This window comes from Galendromus occidentalis, unplaced genomic scaffold, assembly GCF_000255335.2.
Source record: "Galendromus occidentalis unplaced genomic scaffold, Mocc_1.1 scf7180000077073, whole genome shotgun sequence".
In the NCBI taxonomy this organism is placed as follows: Eukaryota; Metazoa; Arthropoda; class Arachnida; order Mesostigmata; family Phytoseiidae; genus Galendromus; species Galendromus occidentalis.
Genome location: NW_003805061.1, coordinates 497,420 through 514,511, shown reverse-complemented (window position 1 = coordinate 514,511; position 17,092 = coordinate 497,420). Strand labels below are relative to the sequence as shown.

Genomic DNA, 17,092 nt, shown 5'->3' with positions numbered 1-17,092 from the left:
TGAATTTAGTGGGATTTGGGATTCTTGAGCTGACGGAGGAGGTGCTGAGAACCCACGGTCTTAGGGGGTTTCCTTCCCGGGCTGCGCATGTCATGGTACAGTTCGAGTCTATCTAGCAGAGAATTCGGTCCATGGGTCCTCGAAACTCGACGTGGACGTCCCGGATCAAGATATTCGTTCCATTTACGTGACGTAGCGATGCTTTCCGGACAAGTTCATCAAAAGCTGGGCCGTCGAGCGGTATTGTGGGATGCTCCTCGAGAAGTATTGACTATGTTGCAGGTTGCGCTTGGATGGTGCTCGATAAGAAGTTTGACGCATAAATGACGGGGAGATGTGTCACAGTTTCAAATCTCGAACTACTTCTCACCGATGACAACGGCTCGAACGCCGACAGACAGTCGATCCGGGATGAGCGGGCGTCAACTCCTAGGGACTCTGAGAGCTAGTCCATATTGATTCGACTTCTATCGGAGTCTCTTGGAATCATCTAGAAGAATGCCCGCGATGGAGGTTTCCGATCGGATGAGATTACTCATTGCGCCGATTTTCCGTGACGAGATACGTTTAAGGCTTATACTTGAGACCGAGAAAGAGCCGCTCCCGTTCTGCATTCGAAGGGGTTGAAACAGCGGGTGGACAGGTTCACTCACATGTCGTACGCAAATTGAGCTGATTGAGCCGTCGGAAAGCTCGATCAGTATAATTTGCATCCTTGCAGCATCCCAACCAGACCCACATTGCATACGTGCGCGATCTCTCTGAGCGAACCTACTATACGAGGGAGGATATTCGGACGCGGAAGAGTCGATATCGTCTTCAAGCTGTGAATGCCTAAGATTTCCCGGGTGGGCCCGACAGTCAGCGAGCGAAGCTTCTATGTTCGAAACTCCTCTCCCCTCATATGGTCTCTAGATAATACACAATAGCGGTAAGCTCGATCGGAGAAATTCCCGAAGGCGATATTTCGTTTGAAAATGGGTGACATCGCTGCGGAAGGCGACGCCGTGTCGAAGAAAGCCTTGAAGAAAGCCCAGAAGGACGCTGAAAAAGCAGCAAGGAAAGCTCAGCACAAAGCGGAGCGCGAAGCTCAGAATCCCAATAAGGATGATCGTCAGGTGTGTGGTTGAAACCGAGTATAATTATTCGATGCACCGATTGAGGTGTGTGTCTCTGCTGACGGGATGTTCTCTCCGATCCTTGGCGTATCTATTCCGGGAATAAATCTGGAATATCTGTGTTTCGTCGACGATTCTGACTGAGCCGGTGAATGCCATGTGGCGCACTCTCGAGAGGGGCCCATTTATAAACAGTGAGACCTCTCCTCGTCTGACGATGAGACATCAGCGGAAAGAGTGAGCACGGAATTCGTCAATTGTCTCCAAATACGATCCGCTGGGGCTCAGGAGAGCTAATCGTTCGGCGGGTCAGAGTTGTTGTCAAATCGATTTTGGAATCGAACACTAACGCGTTGTGAAGATACGAAGCTCTCTCGAGCGCTGAGATTCCCGAGATCTCCAGGATCTCAGGTTCAGTACAGCTCCATCAACTTGGCGAGATAATCGTTCAGCCTCCCCTACGTCCACTGTTATGTCGTACTACCCCATGACCGAGATCCTTCGAGACACATCATCCGACATATCGATGGAGATACTTTGAGCATACATTCCAGGAGTCCGCGACGAGCGGGGAAGATGTATCAAAGGGGAAGTATGGTAGTTACGGGATGATCCAGTCCTCTGAGAGACTTGAACGCACGCTGACGCCAATCTCCAGTTGTACATCGAAGCTCGTTGGACAAGAGGTGTGTGCCCCCTGCCTAAGCATGTGTGTCGATATCAAGTCGCTTGTGCAAGGTGATCGCAATATTATTTGACAGTCACTAATCCAGCTGATTGGGTGTTCTCCAGGTTTGGGTCCGCGGTCGTATACACGTGTCCCGTTCGAAAGGGAAGCAATGTTTTCTGATATTGCGACAGGCCTGTTGCTCAATTCAATGCGTTCTGGCAGTCGGAGAGAATGTCTCGAGGGAAATGTTGAAGTTCGTATCGAACATCCCAAAGGAGAGCATCATCGACGTCTGCGGCAAGGTACATAATTTTCCCTTCCTGACTGGGTCTCCGGATCGATCATCGCAAGCGCTGCGTCGCAGATAGAGCAGACGGTAGCGATCATGCGAATTCTCAAACCACCAAGACGAGCACGAGTTGATAGACCATATCTCTGATTCTTATTCGTTCCCATTCCTTACAGGTCATGGCAACGCCTTCGAAGATCGACTCGTGCTCTCAGCAAGACGTCGAGCTGTCGACTCTCCAGACTTGGCTCGTCTCGGCGAGCGAAGCTCGTTTGCCTCTTCAGGTGGATGACGCCGCGAGGCCCGACGTCGTGAAAAACGAAGAAGATGCTCTGAATATCCGTGTCAATCAAGATACGAGACTCGACAATCGGATCCTCGATCTCCGAACTCCGGCGAACCAGGCGATTTTCCGACTAGAGGCGGGAGTGTGTCACTTGTTCAGAGAGTCTCTGAGCAAAAAAGGTTTCGTAGAGATCCACACCCCGAAAATCATCTCTGCCGCTTCGGAGGGTGGCGCAAATGTCTTTGAAGTGAGCTACTTCAAAGGTAGCGCCTATCTTGCGCAAAGTCCCCAACTCTACAAGCAGATGGCCATCGCCGCTGACTTCGGAAAGGTCGGCAAGCTCGGACACGAAGTCCCTTCTTCAATCTGTCAGCCGTATACCGCATCCTTCTCCGTACTACTCCTCGGGTTTCCCTTCTAGGTCTACACCATCGGAGCTGTGTTCCGCGCTGAAGACTCGAACACGCATCGACACCTCACCGAATTCGTCGGACTCGACTTGGAGATGGCTTTCGAATACCACTATCACGAGGTTGTGGACACGATCGGTCATATGTTCATCGACATTTTCAAAGGCCTTGAGAGAAATTACGGAGCCGAAATAGAAGCGATTCGTCGGCAATATCCATCAGAGCCTTTCCAATTCCTGGAACCATCTCTGGTGCTCAAGTACTCGGAGGGAGTGGAGATGTTGCGCTCTGCCGGAATCGAGATGGAAGACGACGAAGACCTGAGCACTCCGAATGAGAAGCTCTTGGGTCGATTGGTGAAGGCGAAATACAACACCGACTTCTACATTCTCGACAAATTCCCTCTCGCCGTGAGACCCTTCTACACGATGCCCGATCCCGAGAACACGAAATGGTCGAATTCATACGATATGTTCATGAGAGGCGAGGAGATCATATCGGGCGCTCAGAGGATCCACGATCCCGAATTCCTGATGCAGAGAGCCAAGCAGCACGGAATCGATGTCAGCCAAATCAAGTCGTACATTGATTCGTTCAGGTGATTCGAGCTGAATCCGATACTATATATTCAGAACCTACTTCTGCCGAGAATCGGCTCGTGGACCAGAATTACCCCTCTCGACACGTGATTAAAATCTTTATTGTATTGCAGATACGGAGCTCCTCCCCATGCCGGCGGTGGCATTGGTCTCGAGCGGGTTGTGATGCTGTACCTGGGTCTGGACAACATTCGGAAGACGTCTATGTTCCCCAGGGACCCCAAGCGACTCACTCCCTGAGGGAGCGTGGACAGGAATTTCGTGAATAAACGTTGTCGACTCGACGATTCTTCGCAAGTCATGAACTATTTCCTAGAATGTCATTTCGGGTTCTCGTCCCCAGAAACCTTCATTTCTGAATTGCCACTCATCTCTGGGTGACTTCCGGCGAACAATTACCCTGAGGCCCCCACCCAGCGGTCGTCTCAAGGAGAAAGTGAAAATGAATAAGCAACTCAATCACTGACCAGTATATTTATTCATCGATTCATTTTGTTCGATCGTTTCACTTTCATTTACCAGAGGAGTGCTTCATTATTTACAACCTAAATTACAGAGTTATCTCCGACTTTGGGGTCGCATAACATTCGTACAAACTCATTTAACGTTCGTTTAGCTATTTTATATATGTACACAAAAAATTGGCGCACGCTATACTGTGGTCTCACTATTTGTGCTGGCCGTCCTCCGCGACTTGATGTTAATCTCGGGCAATCGAATCATATCGTTATAATAGTCTCTAGCAGCAGCTTCAGCACAAATCTCCTCTTCGGATTTCCGTCTGGCGGGCTTCATCGGAGGCTGCGCGGGAAGACCATTCGGTGCCATCATGAAGCCCGGGTGGGATGGCCGTTGGCGTAGCGGATGATTCAGAGTTCCCATGACTCCGTTGTTGTTATTGACCACGTTCATCGGCAAGCCTGTCATCATACCGTTCATCGGTGGCAAACCCGCCGAATGCGGTGGCGTACCGTTGTTCATCATGTGGTATTCCATGTTATCTATTGCGCGCTGCGCGGGATTGCCGATCAAGTCCATGTAGCCTGACGACAGCCGCGGATGAGTGCTGTTGGGCATAAGGTAATCGCATTCGTCGACGGCGAGTTTGTTCATGAACATCGAATGAGCGCGTTTCGTGGCAGGATGGAAGGCGTCGTCGTCGCCGTCCTGAAGAGAGAATCTATTCGATTGCAACGACGACGATTGGCTGTTCTCTCGACTACGTCGGTTGTGCATTGTTGGGAACACGAACACGTCGTTGCTGTGCCGGTGTCCGCGAGGATCGCCCTCGAAGCCTCGGTCGTCCATGAACTTCTTGATGGGCGTCGGGGGCGGCTCACTCGTCGAGCTGTTCGTTCCGGCGCAGGCGGCCCCGTGCATGGCGTTCTGAGCCATGAGCTTTGGTTGGAGATACTCTTCAGCGTCCATGAGCACTCCCGGCTCCCCGTCGATGGGCATCGACAGGTTCTTGATGAGTTCCTTCTCATCCTGAGGGGTGTAGCTCGGCAGACGCATCAGTTTGTCACCGCTGACCACCAGGTACCTGCCAGGATCGCGGGACATTTTGGCAAACTCCTCCGCCAGTTCGGCGAACGACGGCCGGCTCTCGGCGTCGATCATCCAGCACTGGAGCATGATCTTGTAGACTTCGGTTGAGCAAATGGGAGGATGCTTCAAGCGCTCCCCTTGCTCCAGCAGAGCCGGGACCTCCTTCGCGCTGAGCGGATCGTACGGCCGCTGTCCGTAGGTGAGCAGTTCCCAGATGGTGACTCCGAACGACCAGACGTCGGATTTCGGGGTGAAAATTCGGTGCTGAATGCACTCGAGCGCCAGCCACTTGATGGGCATCTTCCCGCCCTCGGCTCTGTACTCGTCTTCGTTGGTGTCGAGCAGTTTGGCGAGACCGAAATCAGTGATCTTGATGCAGCCCGGAGTCTGCAGCAGCACGTTACGGAGAGCGAGATCTCTGTGCACCATGCGTTTTTCTTCCAGATACATCATACCGCGAGCGATTTGCGTGCACCAGTTCAGTAGGGGTTTGGAGCCGATTTTATCTTTGTTGTTCTTCACGTAGTCGAGGAGACAGCCGAGAGGCATCAGCTGAGTGACGAGCATCAGTTGAGAGGTCATGCAGACGGCCAGCAGTTTCAGGACGTTCGGATGGTCCACGCTGGCCATGATGTAGGCCTCCTCGAGGAACTCCTTGTTGGTGTTCGGTTGAGTTCCTTCCCGGAGGACCTTGATGGCGACCGGTATTTTGACGTTTTCGTTTTGCGGGACCCATACGCCCTTGTACACGGTACCGAAGGCTCCGCGACCGAGGATCCTTCCGCCTTTTCGCAGCTCCGCCTCCTTGACGATGCGCAGCTGGGCGAGGTTGGGCTTGATGTTCGACGGTTTCAAGGGTTCGTCTTCGATGCCGGTCATACGCAGGGCCATCTTGACGCTATTCTCTTTGTTTCTAGCCGTCTGGAAGCATCGGTACATCACGATAGCGATACCTATGATGATCACCAGGGCCACCACGAGGAATATCGAGGCTCTCAACAAAGGGTTCAGGTCCTCTTCTCCGCTGCCTAGGGGCGCGTGCGCGGTATTCGGATCGATCTCGGAGCACGACGGCTCCCGGTCCGACGAGTCGTAGACCTTGTACGGCTTTTCGGCCGGACAGAACGACGTGCAGTTGAACGTGGTCTCGTTGGCGTTTGTGTACACGCGGAAATTGCGGCAGCTCAAACAATCGCTCGGCAACGGCCCCGTGCAGCCTCGGCACTCGTTATGACACATTTTGCAGGAACGATTCTTGTCGTCGGAGTAATGATCTCGAGGACACTGATCCTCGCACTGCTCGCCGCTGCTGTACAGCAGGCACTCGCATACGGCGACGTGAATTCCGAATGAGGTGCAGTTCTTGCATCGGGGATGGCACTTACGACAGACTTGTTTGCCCGTCAACGATTTGAACACGCCCTCCTCTTGAGGATGGACGTACTCGTTGTAGTATCCCTCGGGACAGATTTCGTCCGATCTGAGGCACTGTTCCAGTACGTTCGGGTTATTCGCGCTCACGATGGCTTTTTCGCACGAATTGCACGCGTGCGGCCCGATCGTGTTGTCGGGACCCGTGCATCCGTCGATGCAGTTCTCGTGGCACGGCAGACACTCCTCATCCTGACGGTACTTCGCTATCGGACACTTGTTGACGCAGTACGGACCGTCGCGCACGTTTTTGCACTTGGCACAATTGTCGGCCCCGGGTCCGGTACAAGGCCCCTCGCATTCGCTGTGGCATCGTTTGCACAGGCTGTTGCCGGCATCGTAAATGTTCTGACGAGAATCACAGCGGTCGACACACGTGTCTTCCAGCCGGTAGGACCTGCAGCTGAGGCATTCCGATGGGTCCGGACCCCAGCAGCCGCTGGTCGAGCACTGCGGGTGGCAGACCAGACCATTGGCTTTGCACGTTGTGCTGTTGGCGTTTCCTTGTAGCAGTGCAGTTCGCTTTTGCGACTTCATAACTTGTTCCCAGTCTGTCGTGTCGACGAAACAGAGGTCTTTGTTCTCGAGAATGGCGATGCCACCCGATTCGATTCGCTTCAAACTACGCAGATTGAGTGATTTGAGCGAGGTTTTCACGATGTACAGCGCCGAGAAATATTCGGTCAGGTCCCGTCCTCCGATTACTTCGAGGTTACGGAAGTAATGTAGCGACGTGAAATTCTCATGGTAGGCCTGGATGTTGATGTGTCCGGTAATTTCTTTCAACGTGCTGAACACTTCGAGCCTGCTGGGATCCATGGCCGCGTACAGAGATCCGAAGGTGAAACTGAAATAGAAATTGACGCCATCAATATCGGAGAGGGGGCATGAGGGGGAAAGACTTCGAGGATCGAGCATTCCCATAGAGACCCGGAATCCCTGAGCTCCGGTCTTACTTCGTGTAAATTTCCTGATACCCGGCGAAGGTCTGATCGAGGATCGTGAGCGATCCCTCGATGATTGTGCAGTCTTTGAACTGATCGATGTTCCCGGAATCGATGATTTGCATTCCTCGGCAGCCTGGAAATGAATACTCGATTGAAAACCAGATCCGGAGCGAATGAGCTTCCAGAGTCGGATATCGACTCGATCGGATCCGACGCTTGAGAGGTCTCCGTGAAGTCCATCCCGGTACTTACTCTTCGGACACGGTCCGTCGCAGGCGACGCATTCACGGTTTACGGCTTTCTTGCCGGGCGGACAACTTCTGACACAGGCACCCGTGTCTTTGATGAGATGCTCCGGACAGTCTTTCACACACGTAGCACCGTAGGCGTATTTTCCTTCTGGATTGTTTTCCCATGAGTAGGTGATTGGATTGTAACGGACCATCGGAGGGCACTCCTGCTTGCACACCCCGTCGTCGTAGAAATTCTGGCACGCCAAGCAATCCGACTGTTTGGGTCCGACACACCCTCCGGCGCAGAAGAGGTGACAGCATTCACGAGGGTTCGGTCCGAAACAGCGACCTTGATGACACTGGGGCGAGCAGTTGACTTTTGAGAATTTTTGGCAATTGTGAGCGCCTTCGCCCCAGCATCCACCCTTGCAGGAGACATCGCAGGCGGGACATTCGCGCTCGGGATGGGTGAACTCGTAGAAGTAATTCATTTTGAAAGGATAACCGCTGAGAATTTCCTCCCAGTGTATGTCCTTCATATGACACAGATTGTAGTTGTTGTAGAAACCGACCGAGCCGCGCAGAATATCGCGCAAGGCCGGCATCTCGAGGTTCTCCATCTTGGACAGGGTGACGATGAGAGCGTATTGATCTTCACCGGTGTTCAGCTTGAACAGGGATCGTCCTCTGATTATCATCAGCGACGGAAGAACGATCTTCTGAACATCGACGTGGGAGATGAGAACGTAGCCTGTGACTTCACGGATATCACGGAGGAAGTCCAGGTCGAACGATTCGCTCTGAAAGCGATCGATGGACGTTAGTTGGCAACGCGGCTGGAGGAGGAGATCCTCCTAGAGGTCGGAAATCTCCATCAAGAGCTGTTCTCGATTATAGGGGATGGGAAAAATTATTCACCTGGAGCCACGTAAGTTCGAGGTTTCCATCGACGTAGGTGCAGTTCGTGTATCGATCCCGGAGGTTTTGATAATGGTGGTCTCGATTCGAGGGCACGGACATTCGCCCCGACGTTCCGATGCATACTGTGAAGGGAAAAATGTTTTAATAAAGCGTGCCAGGCAACGGGGTCGCGATCGATTTTTATTTCAGCTTTCCTCGCCGTCGACCATAAGCATGCAAGGAAGGAAGCATTAGAGGAGGCCTCCTCTCTGTCGGATTTTCGGTCATCTGCTCAATGTGGCATCGGAATAACGGCGATAATTGGTTAATCAATGCAGGAATCCGCCCCAGCCGAAGGTTTCGCTGTTTTAGATTCAGAAAACGGCCATTCGGAGTGACAAACTTATCTACTCGGCCGAAATTGCTAGATGGGTTCCCATCGCTCACTGCGATCGTTCGTTTTTTGATTTTTCATGAGTCAGCCTGCTGGAATGCAATTCCTCGGAATCTTCGATGATCGAACAAGAAGACGTCAGACAAAATGCAAGTTTGATATCAAGACGTTTAACAACGATGACCGACTTGAGATAGAGTTGGACCGACCAGAAAATCAGCGGAGCAAGCAATGGGAGAAAAGAAAAAGAAGACTTTGTTCAGACGCAGTGAGCGCGCGGCGGAACCCACTCGATTGGAGATTGTGGATCGAGATATTCCTGCGACGGATATCTTCAAAATCTACCGATATGTACGAACGCCGGGAGAAAATACTGCCGTGTTTGTTAGCTGATAAGCATTAACCCAAGTCCTAGTGGCCGGCGTTCCAAGTGGTCGGAAGAGAGAAAAGATGGACCTTTCTGGCAGCGGGCCCTGCGCCGCAAAATCAGTCGGTAGAGATTCTTAAGAGATATTTGCTGACCGTCTATCGAAAACAGCACTCAGAGCCACTTGGATGACAGCGATCCGAGGAACTATCTATGCGAGGCTAGGTACCTACGAAGATGTCGACGACGTTAGGAAGCATCTCTACAGCTGTCAGTTCGGATTTTCATGTACTCTCTAATCGTGTCTCATTCTCGCTTCTGGCTTTCAAGTGTGTCTCTGTTTGTTTGTGGTCCATCTGTTCCGTTTTCCTCGCTCATCTCAGCGTGAAAGATTTCTGCATGTAGTGATTCACGAAATCCGAGCAGAATAAATCAGAGCCGATTCCAGCGTCACCTGGATTTCGTGATTTGTTCCCGATGTGTGCGATTCATTCATAAACTCTTGTGATTTCATTCATGTTTCAGGAGTGTGAGCTGAATGTTCAATATATGCATATGCATAAGCGTCACCAGCTGACCGTCGCATGTCCTTCTGGCCTCAAGTTGAACAAGTGTTTCACTTCTGTTTAGGTCGTTTCATGTTTTTCAATGCTCGTTCTACCCCTCCATGTGCTTGCTGTGGTGTCGGGGACCGACCCTGTTAGTGTGCATACTCACTCTTCCCCTTCTTGAAATCAAGATCCGGATCTCGAGATAGGTGGACTTCGCCTCCGTCGCTGTAACGATCGTACGGCGACAATCTGGTGTTGCTGGGCTGGCAGGAGAGCACCAGCAACGATAATGTTATCACAGTTCGACCGAGTTGCATGATTGCACGCATATTGCAAGAGACCGCCCCCTTGCAGGGTGGAGACCTCGACGACTCGAGGGCTTTTTTCTCTGTATTTTTTCTTCAAGCCAAAGGGCCTGTCACGTCCGATGGGGACTAGGGTCGCTTGCCTCCATGAGGCCCTGAAATAAAGCCGTGATACTAAGATGCCGATGAAGCTTCGCGGCGATTCCGCCAGGTGGCGTGAGAGACTTGGTCACCCGCTGCTGGGGCTACCGTTAACCATGCCGTGAGAGAAGTTTCGACAAATCGAAGTCTGATACCTAAACGACGAGCAAACGCTCGCAGACGAAAGTGCGTGGCCGCTTGACAAAGTGCTGAACTTCAGCAGCGAAACAATCACGACGATCGCAATCCGATTGCGGAATGTACGACAATTTTTTCCCCGCTCCGAGATGCAGAGCTTTCCCCCCGTTGGAGGAGCTCTCGTTCATCCCGGAGTTCACCCCACTCAAGACCGATATGCCCGCGGTTTCGTTGGAGTTGATTTCGGACTCTTGCCGTCACCGTCGGAAAACTAGATCACAGCCCGGTAGTCTCGTCGACCGTATGGAAATTATGGTGATTTCCACGGTCTTCTTTCGCTTCAACATATCGATTTGTCACACTCCGATGAGTTTTCCATATTCTTCTCCTCTGCTCAGTCGTCCGCTTTCAAACTCAATTCTATTCCGGATATATTTTCTACAGGTGTGGCGTGCGGACTGGCGAATTTCGTTACCGACATCGGCGCCGGCTGCGACGATGACGACGGCGACTCTGCTGACCAATTCTGGGCCAGATGAACAAGCGAAGCGACGAGCGAATACCACTGGGTTCCCAGAGATGAAGATCATCTTCGGCAGAGAGATGGATCGACGGCTCCGCAAAGCAGCAAACAACACCAACAAATGAGAGCCAGAATAAGATTGAAGGAGCGCACACGACACAATCATGAAGAGAAGCGACGAAAATACAAGAAGAAAAAACAACGACATGCTAGAGTATGACTCCGGACGTTGCTACCGCAAGAGTGGGTGTCGCCTCCCTGGAGCTGCTTTTTGCAAATTCATCCGCCGAGTATCATGGAAGCAGCGCAGGCAGAAGCACTTTTAATCTCGGACACTATCGATCGAGTCGGCGTTTCTTCGGGCTCGTCGCCGTCTCGGGCATTGACATGAGCGGGCTACCAGCGTAAGTCTGACAGAAAAAATCCGAAAAAATCTGGGATAACAGTAGCCGTCATAATCCGTCGTCGAAAGCGCCGGCGCGGGTCGGAATCATCGAGAACGATGCAGTGTTCGGACACAGCAGAAACCGTTTACGCGGAACAAACGCTCTCTTCCCGCTGGCTGCTGCCTCCGAGGAAAGCGTCGAAAAAACATTGGTGGTCGGTCCCTCTACCGGTCAATGGTTTCCGAAGAAGAAGATCCGTGACAGCTGTCCTGCCGACAAAAACATCATCAGTGGCAACAAGATCGCCACCACCACGCGACCATAAGGGGCAGAATGCTGTCGACTGAACGGCCCGCTGTTCGAAATTGGCTGCTCGGTCGATTGACTGGGAGATATTTACACAGTTCGGGTAGATGAATCTCCTACACGCCGATTCCCGTGATATCGCGTGTGATATGGGTCGAAGATGTTTTTCGCTCGCGCCGTCAAGAATATGGAGCGGGTATTTGCTTCCAAAAGTCCAGAAGGTCTTCTTTTTCACAATCTTTCGTTTTCCTCTTACCCCGCTCGACGGCCAGCCAGCGGACGAACGAACGAAGGAGCCAGTCGGCTTCATCTCTGGCGCAATTTGGCATCACGCTGAAGAAGTCGGTTCATCGAACTCTCATTGTGATCACAGGCAGATTCCGCCGGATGGCCCGGCGCAGCCGGCCGCTGCCATCGACGGCAGCGACGACCCACTGAAGATGATTTCCAGTTTAGGAAATGCAAAGAAATCTACGAGCATCAGCGAACTCTACGTTACGTAGACCGCCGGGATTCACAAAATCATTCCCCAAGCGTCGGTCAGTTGAATTCTGAATTTTCTGGATCTGTGCGACGGGAGGAGGGGGGGGGGCAAGCTCCGATGACGTCGGAAGTTTGAAGATTTGGAAACGAACATTCGATAGGCTGGCTCAGCTGGTCGGCCCGCAGGAATTCCGCGACTCGAAACCGATCGCATTCACCGGAGAATTCAGAGTTCCGGAGTGGCTCGCGGCCGCAGATCACGCGAGCCGAACCGGGAGCCGAGAGATTGATTTTTGATATGAAATCGTTACGAACGCTCTGACAAAACCATCATACCAACGGCAAGAGGAAAAGAGCGATCCGCCAACATACCGATGGAACAACCGTCAGAGGCTAAAGACGTTGCCAAAACGACTCAGGGTTGTGACGGCGGCGCATCTGGAACCATTTGGCGAGCGAACTGTCGTTGGAGAAGATGTTGTGTCGTCCACCGATGCACAACGTAGCCGCCGTCTTGTAGCGACGGCACAAATATCGCCCCGTAATTAAAATCCACACGAACGGACATTCCAAGCGACGTCAACAACGTCGGAGGCGAACTCGACGAGCGACTCGCTTACTTGGTGCCTGATAGCCAGCGAGCTCACTCGAAGTTTGTCGTTCGAAATATTTTCCCTTCAGCCGTGAGCACGAGACCCAAAAACAACGGCAGCGGCGGCTGCGAAGGAAACGACAAGCGCGGTCCGGAGGAGCTCCGAAGGATTTTAGAACTGACGCGGTTTCATCCGATTGGCCTGGCGACCTTTTCTGCGTTTGAGGTCATTGGATGAAGGCAAAAGTTCATCTTCTAATGCCGCTGCTCGGGTAGTTCGCTCTATAAAATGCTAATAGACCTCCCATCGAATCGTTAGCGATCGATCGATCGATAACTTCGAGAGACTCCGCGCTGATAACGATAATGTATTCATGGCTTCCACTGATATGGCCAGTGGAATGGCGCAAACTCTGCTCGATTTTCGGAGAAGAAGATCACTGGGACATGTTCGGTGAAGCAGCGGAAAAATTCCATGGAATCGGAATCCGAATAAAAAAGTCGAAATCGGGTTCGCTCCGACTTTGACGTGCGCCTCCGACCGCACGAGGTCCCTCGAAGATCATATCCAGCTGATTACGATGGTGGAACTTCACGGGGTATGAGGGAGAAATCAATATTGACGAGCTTCGAAGCGTCGCACAAGTTGACGATAGTTTTGAGCACGGAATAGAAGGATTGGCTGCTCCCCCTGCCGCGAGCCCTGAGCTGCATAAGGTGCAGTTCTCTGGCTGTTTCTCACGTTGTATCGAAGCTGATGTAGAATAATCCGTTGCTCATGTGGGATAATCCGTTAGCAACGCTCTCGCATATATGGAGAGTCCCTTTTTGTTTCGAAGACAGCGGCGACAACGTGGACATCTGCATGGTGTCATTACAGTCTAATTGTTTTTGCTGTGAGCGTGTCGACGTCGCCGTGTGAGAATGGAACAACGAGAAAAAACAACGCTTCCGCACCGAAGGTTCTCACATAGTAGCATAGAGCTGACTAACTACCGTGGTAGTGATACAAATCAGCGAGGGCTCGTTCTGGAACAGAGTTCTCCTCCGTCTTCCCGAATTCTGAATGAGATCACCATGATCGTAGTCGAAAACCATCTGAGAGCTCAATTATTCGTGGAATCCTCTCGGCAGCCGAGCCTTTGCCTTATCTCCTTCGCTGACTGAGAATTATTCCTCTCGGGGAAACTATCGCTCCTTGAAGGGCTGGATGCCTTTGGCTGTGAAATCCTTCTTAAGGAGTTCATTCGAGCATCCTGAGCTTCAGTCGTGAATTCCGGTCAAAAAGTATGCTCCGTACGGGACTTCAGTCAGGAATTTCCGTCCGAAATTTCCGTCGAGAACATCCGTCACGGGTTTTCTGAAGAGAGTTTTCCGTCTGGAAACTTCTCTTGGAGACGCGAGTCTCCGGTCGGAGTTCTACGGGATGGAATGGAGCGAACGACGTTTCAAGTGACGCGATTCTTCCTGAACGCTGCTGAGATCATCCGTTGTCATAAGATCTCTATCTTCGTCTGTGGACTGCAGAATTTGATCAGCTGCATGGGCTCCGACGGTTTGAGATGCCCCATAAACACTCTCATCGGCGAGCCGCCTCCCTCTGCGCGCGCCGATGTTTTGCGCGACACCCCTCGAAATTTCGAAATTTCGCGAGCATGAAGTCGATCTACGGACGAGGGTCAACCCGGGACACCGGAATGGCGTCACAAGAGCGGTGTCCTTCCGACGGAGCATTCGATAGTCGTCGAGCCAGGCAACCAGCCAGCAAGCGAGAGCAGCCGACGAAATCATGCCAAGCAACCAAATAGGCCGCCAAGTGAGCGAACTGGTGTGGGGTTCACAGTTGGGGCGCCCCAGATGGACTCGTCACATGGCAATAAGCCAAAATCAACCTCCTCCTCCTCCTTTCTCTTCCTCTACTGCTGGTGGTGTTGTAGCCGCCTTGCTGCCGCAACCGCCGCCGCAACCGCCGCCGCCACCACCGCTTTCACCCCTGAACCCGCTTCTGAAAAATGATTTGACTACCGCGATCGTCCCCGTCTTCGCTGGCTTCGTTCGCGCTAATCCCATCGAGCGAGCGGACAAGTGAGCGAGCTAGGCATACATACATCCATCCATCCGACAATCTATCTATCCGAGCAAACGGAGTTGTGCCCTCAGGTGCTCTTCTGCTCCTGAGTCGCCGCCGTCGCGCTTTCGCAGACTCGCCAGAAGCGATGACTTGGCGCTCACCTCTTCGCTGCGATTCGGATTGAGCTCCATCTGGCGGTCTGGAAGCTCGGGGATTGAGTCGGAATTATCGTCCATCTTGAACGTCCTCCGTACTGTGTGTCAATCTCCATGAAGGAACGCAGGATAATTGCATTCGGCAGACGTCATCTCGTAGCTCCGGCGATGAACGCCGAATGTCGGCGGAATTTTCTCTGCGGGACTCGGACCCCCGGCTCCCGACCTCACAGCGGTGGAAATCGCGTCATCGCATGCGAGCCACCGAATACAGTTCTACGTTTTGCTGATCCCCCAGCCAGCGACTCGGACCGCAGCGCTCTTGACTGGAAGTAATACTTTCAGATCTTGGACTTTCGGCCAGCGAACACGCCGGCCGTTCTCTCTCGAACCCGTGACAGCTTCGCGCGCAAGTCACAAATCCCATTCTGTGCCCTTCCTGGTTACTGCGGGCGATTCGCTTTTGTTCCGAGAAATTGCCAGTGAACACCACGACAACGACCACAGCGACAACAGCAAACTGTTTGTTGTCGCTCGCAGTAAAGTACTTCGAGGAAGTCTTCAGTGGCCCAGTTACGTGACAACGTGACAAGAAGGACCTCGCCGTGCACGCGACCCGCCGGCTTAGTCCCTGCCGTCTCTTTCGGCAGCAACATGAGCTCTCGGCCGGGGACGGAACGAAGCCTACCGGCTATTTTTCCTCTACCGGACGCTAAACGCCACGAGTTATTTTTTCATTTTTTTCATATTTTTGTTCCATAATTCTTTTTCTCATTTGTCTCAGTCCCCCTAATGCTCACTATTTATCCACCCGTCCCGATCTGAGTGAGTGAGAGGCGTTCACTGAACGTGAGCCCGTGTTCCCTCCGCGGAATTTAGCCGATGGAAACGGACGGAACGGACCAGACCGCCGAATGCTCCAGCCGGGATCGAATCCAAACCCATGCGCTGTTCCTCTCGGCTAAGAGGAAAACTTGCGAGCGAGATAGATGGATCCACCGACAGATTGATTGGCCGACTGTTTGCCGGCTAAACAGCTGATTAGGCGTGGAGTTGAATTTGGTGAAGGCAAACAAGACAAGCCCGGGAGAGGCTTTTGATTTTCGCTCCGGGACGACCAGCGAGCACACAATGCCTCCAGATACGTCCGATCGGCCGGTCGGTCGTTCGGTCGGTCGTTCGGTCGGTTGGTAGACGAGCCGGCGAGCCGACCGACCGGGCAAGGAAGCATCGGCGAGCCCACAACGAGAGCGCACCCCGTAATTGCCGTTGGTCGCAGTACAAGAGCTGCATCTCAACACCCGCAGGCAAGCGACCTTTGACGCTTTCGTCTGATTGAATACTCTTGCTGCAAGATGTTGTGGTGGTGCTGGTGGTAATAGCGGTGGTAACGTGTAATTCTAAGCCTCATAAGGGCACACAGCAAGCCGTCGTCGTATCGGCGATGAAGTCATCGCCGACTCCTGTCTGCTGTTACTCGTCTCAAATTGTATAACCGGATCAGAGGACGAGGGCTCATATGGTATTTCGGTGTTGAATCCGACGCTCGGAGCGATCCATCTCTGAAAGCGTTCCGCCGTCGACCCTCATGAGTCGAAGCGACGAGTGTACGAATTATTCTTACATTGTCGTCGGCGGCGAGGAGCCCGAAACCGCTCGATGTGGAAGACAGGCGATCAGAAAAGCTTCTTTCCCGAATGACAACAGATGAAGGCACGGCTTGTGTCTTCTTGTTCTGCTTGCCAACTGAGCATGAGGATCCAAGCGAAGAAACGAGCGAGTAGCCACCCGAGCGAGCGAACAACGAGCAACGGACTCAACGGTTTTCTGCTGTGAATCTTGCAACGGACAAAACTTTTGCTGATGATTTTCTTCTGAACGCATTCGGCCGAAGACAACACGCGACCTGGTCTTCGTCGTCATCTCGACTTCTTCTCGGCTTGAGCTAATTGAGGCGACTCCTTCTGTGGCATCGTGGCTCTTTTGCTACCGGCTGACGACTAGCGACCCACGGGGCCTCCACTAAAGTCTGAACTGAGATCTTGGGTCTTGCCTGGACCGAAAAAGTCAGCGATGGGGGACTTTTGAGATCGGACGACATCGGATATCATGCAATGCCAATGGAAGTGAATGCTGAAGTTCCATCAGATCAGCCGATCGAGCTCTGCGATTCTCGGAACTTTCTCGCTCCTACCGATCGTCGTCGAGGACGCACGTGACTCGAGGACGATCTGCGGGTAAATCGCACA

The 17,092-nt window shown here is 52.5% G+C and overlaps 2 protein-coding genes across 2 annotated transcripts; one reads left to right on the top strand and one right to left on the bottom strand.

The window, feature by feature from the left end:
* Positions 1-902: 902 nt before the first annotated feature.
* Positions 903-3,664, top strand: AspRS (aspartyl-tRNA synthetase). Its single transcript, XM_003740610.1, has 6 exons — positions 903-1,118; positions 1,673-1,804; positions 1,911-2,090; positions 2,254-2,694; positions 2,785-3,371; positions 3,486-3,664. The coding sequence occupies exons 1-6, from the start codon at positions 978-980 to the stop codon at positions 3,610-3,612; spliced, it is 1,608 nt and encodes a 535-aa protein (XP_003740658.1). The 5' UTR covers positions 903-977; the 3' UTR covers positions 3,613-3,664.
* A 359-nt stretch (positions 3,665-4,023) lies between these two features.
* On the bottom strand, positions 4,024-10,060 carry Egfr (epidermal growth factor receptor). Its single transcript, XM_018638459.2, has 5 exons — positions 9,910-10,060; positions 8,450-8,574; positions 7,551-8,331; positions 7,308-7,431; positions 4,024-7,198 (listed from the first exon to the last, which is right to left on the bottom strand). The coding sequence occupies exons 1-5, from the start codon at positions 10,058-10,060 to the stop codon at positions 4,024-4,026; spliced, it is 4,356 nt and encodes a 1,451-aa protein (XP_018493975.2).
* Between the last annotated feature and the right edge of the window lie 7,032 nt (positions 10,061-17,092).

What these genes read in the sequence shown, in the direction of transcription:
- AspRS (XM_003740610.1), top strand. Translation starts at nt 978, where the DNA reads ATGGGTGACATCGCTGCGGAAGGCGACGCCGTGTCGAAGAAAGCCTTG. An exon ending in TCATCGACGTCTGCGGCAAG is followed by an intron (nt 2,091 to 2,253) that starts GTACATAATTTT and finishes CATTCCTTACAG; the next exon opens with GTCATGGCAACGCCTTCGAA. An exon ending in TCGCCGCTGACTTCGGAAAG is followed by an intron (nt 2,695 to 2,784) that starts GTCGGCAAGCTC and finishes TTTCCCTTCTAG; the next exon opens with GTCTACACCATCGGAGCTGT.
- Egfr (XM_018638459.2), bottom strand. Translation starts at nt 10,060, where the DNA reads ATGCAACTCGGTCGAACTGTGATAACATTATCGTTGCTGGTGCTCTCC. An exon ending in TGATTTCAAGAAGGGGAAGA is followed by an intron (nt 8,575 to 9,909) that starts GTGAGTATGCAC and finishes TTCCCTTCACAG; the next exon opens with TATGCATCGGAACGTCGGGG. An exon ending in TATCAGGAAATTTACACGAA is followed by an intron (nt 7,199 to 7,307) that starts GTAAGACCGGAG and finishes TTTCTATTTCAG; the next exon opens with TTTCACCTTCGGATCTCTGT.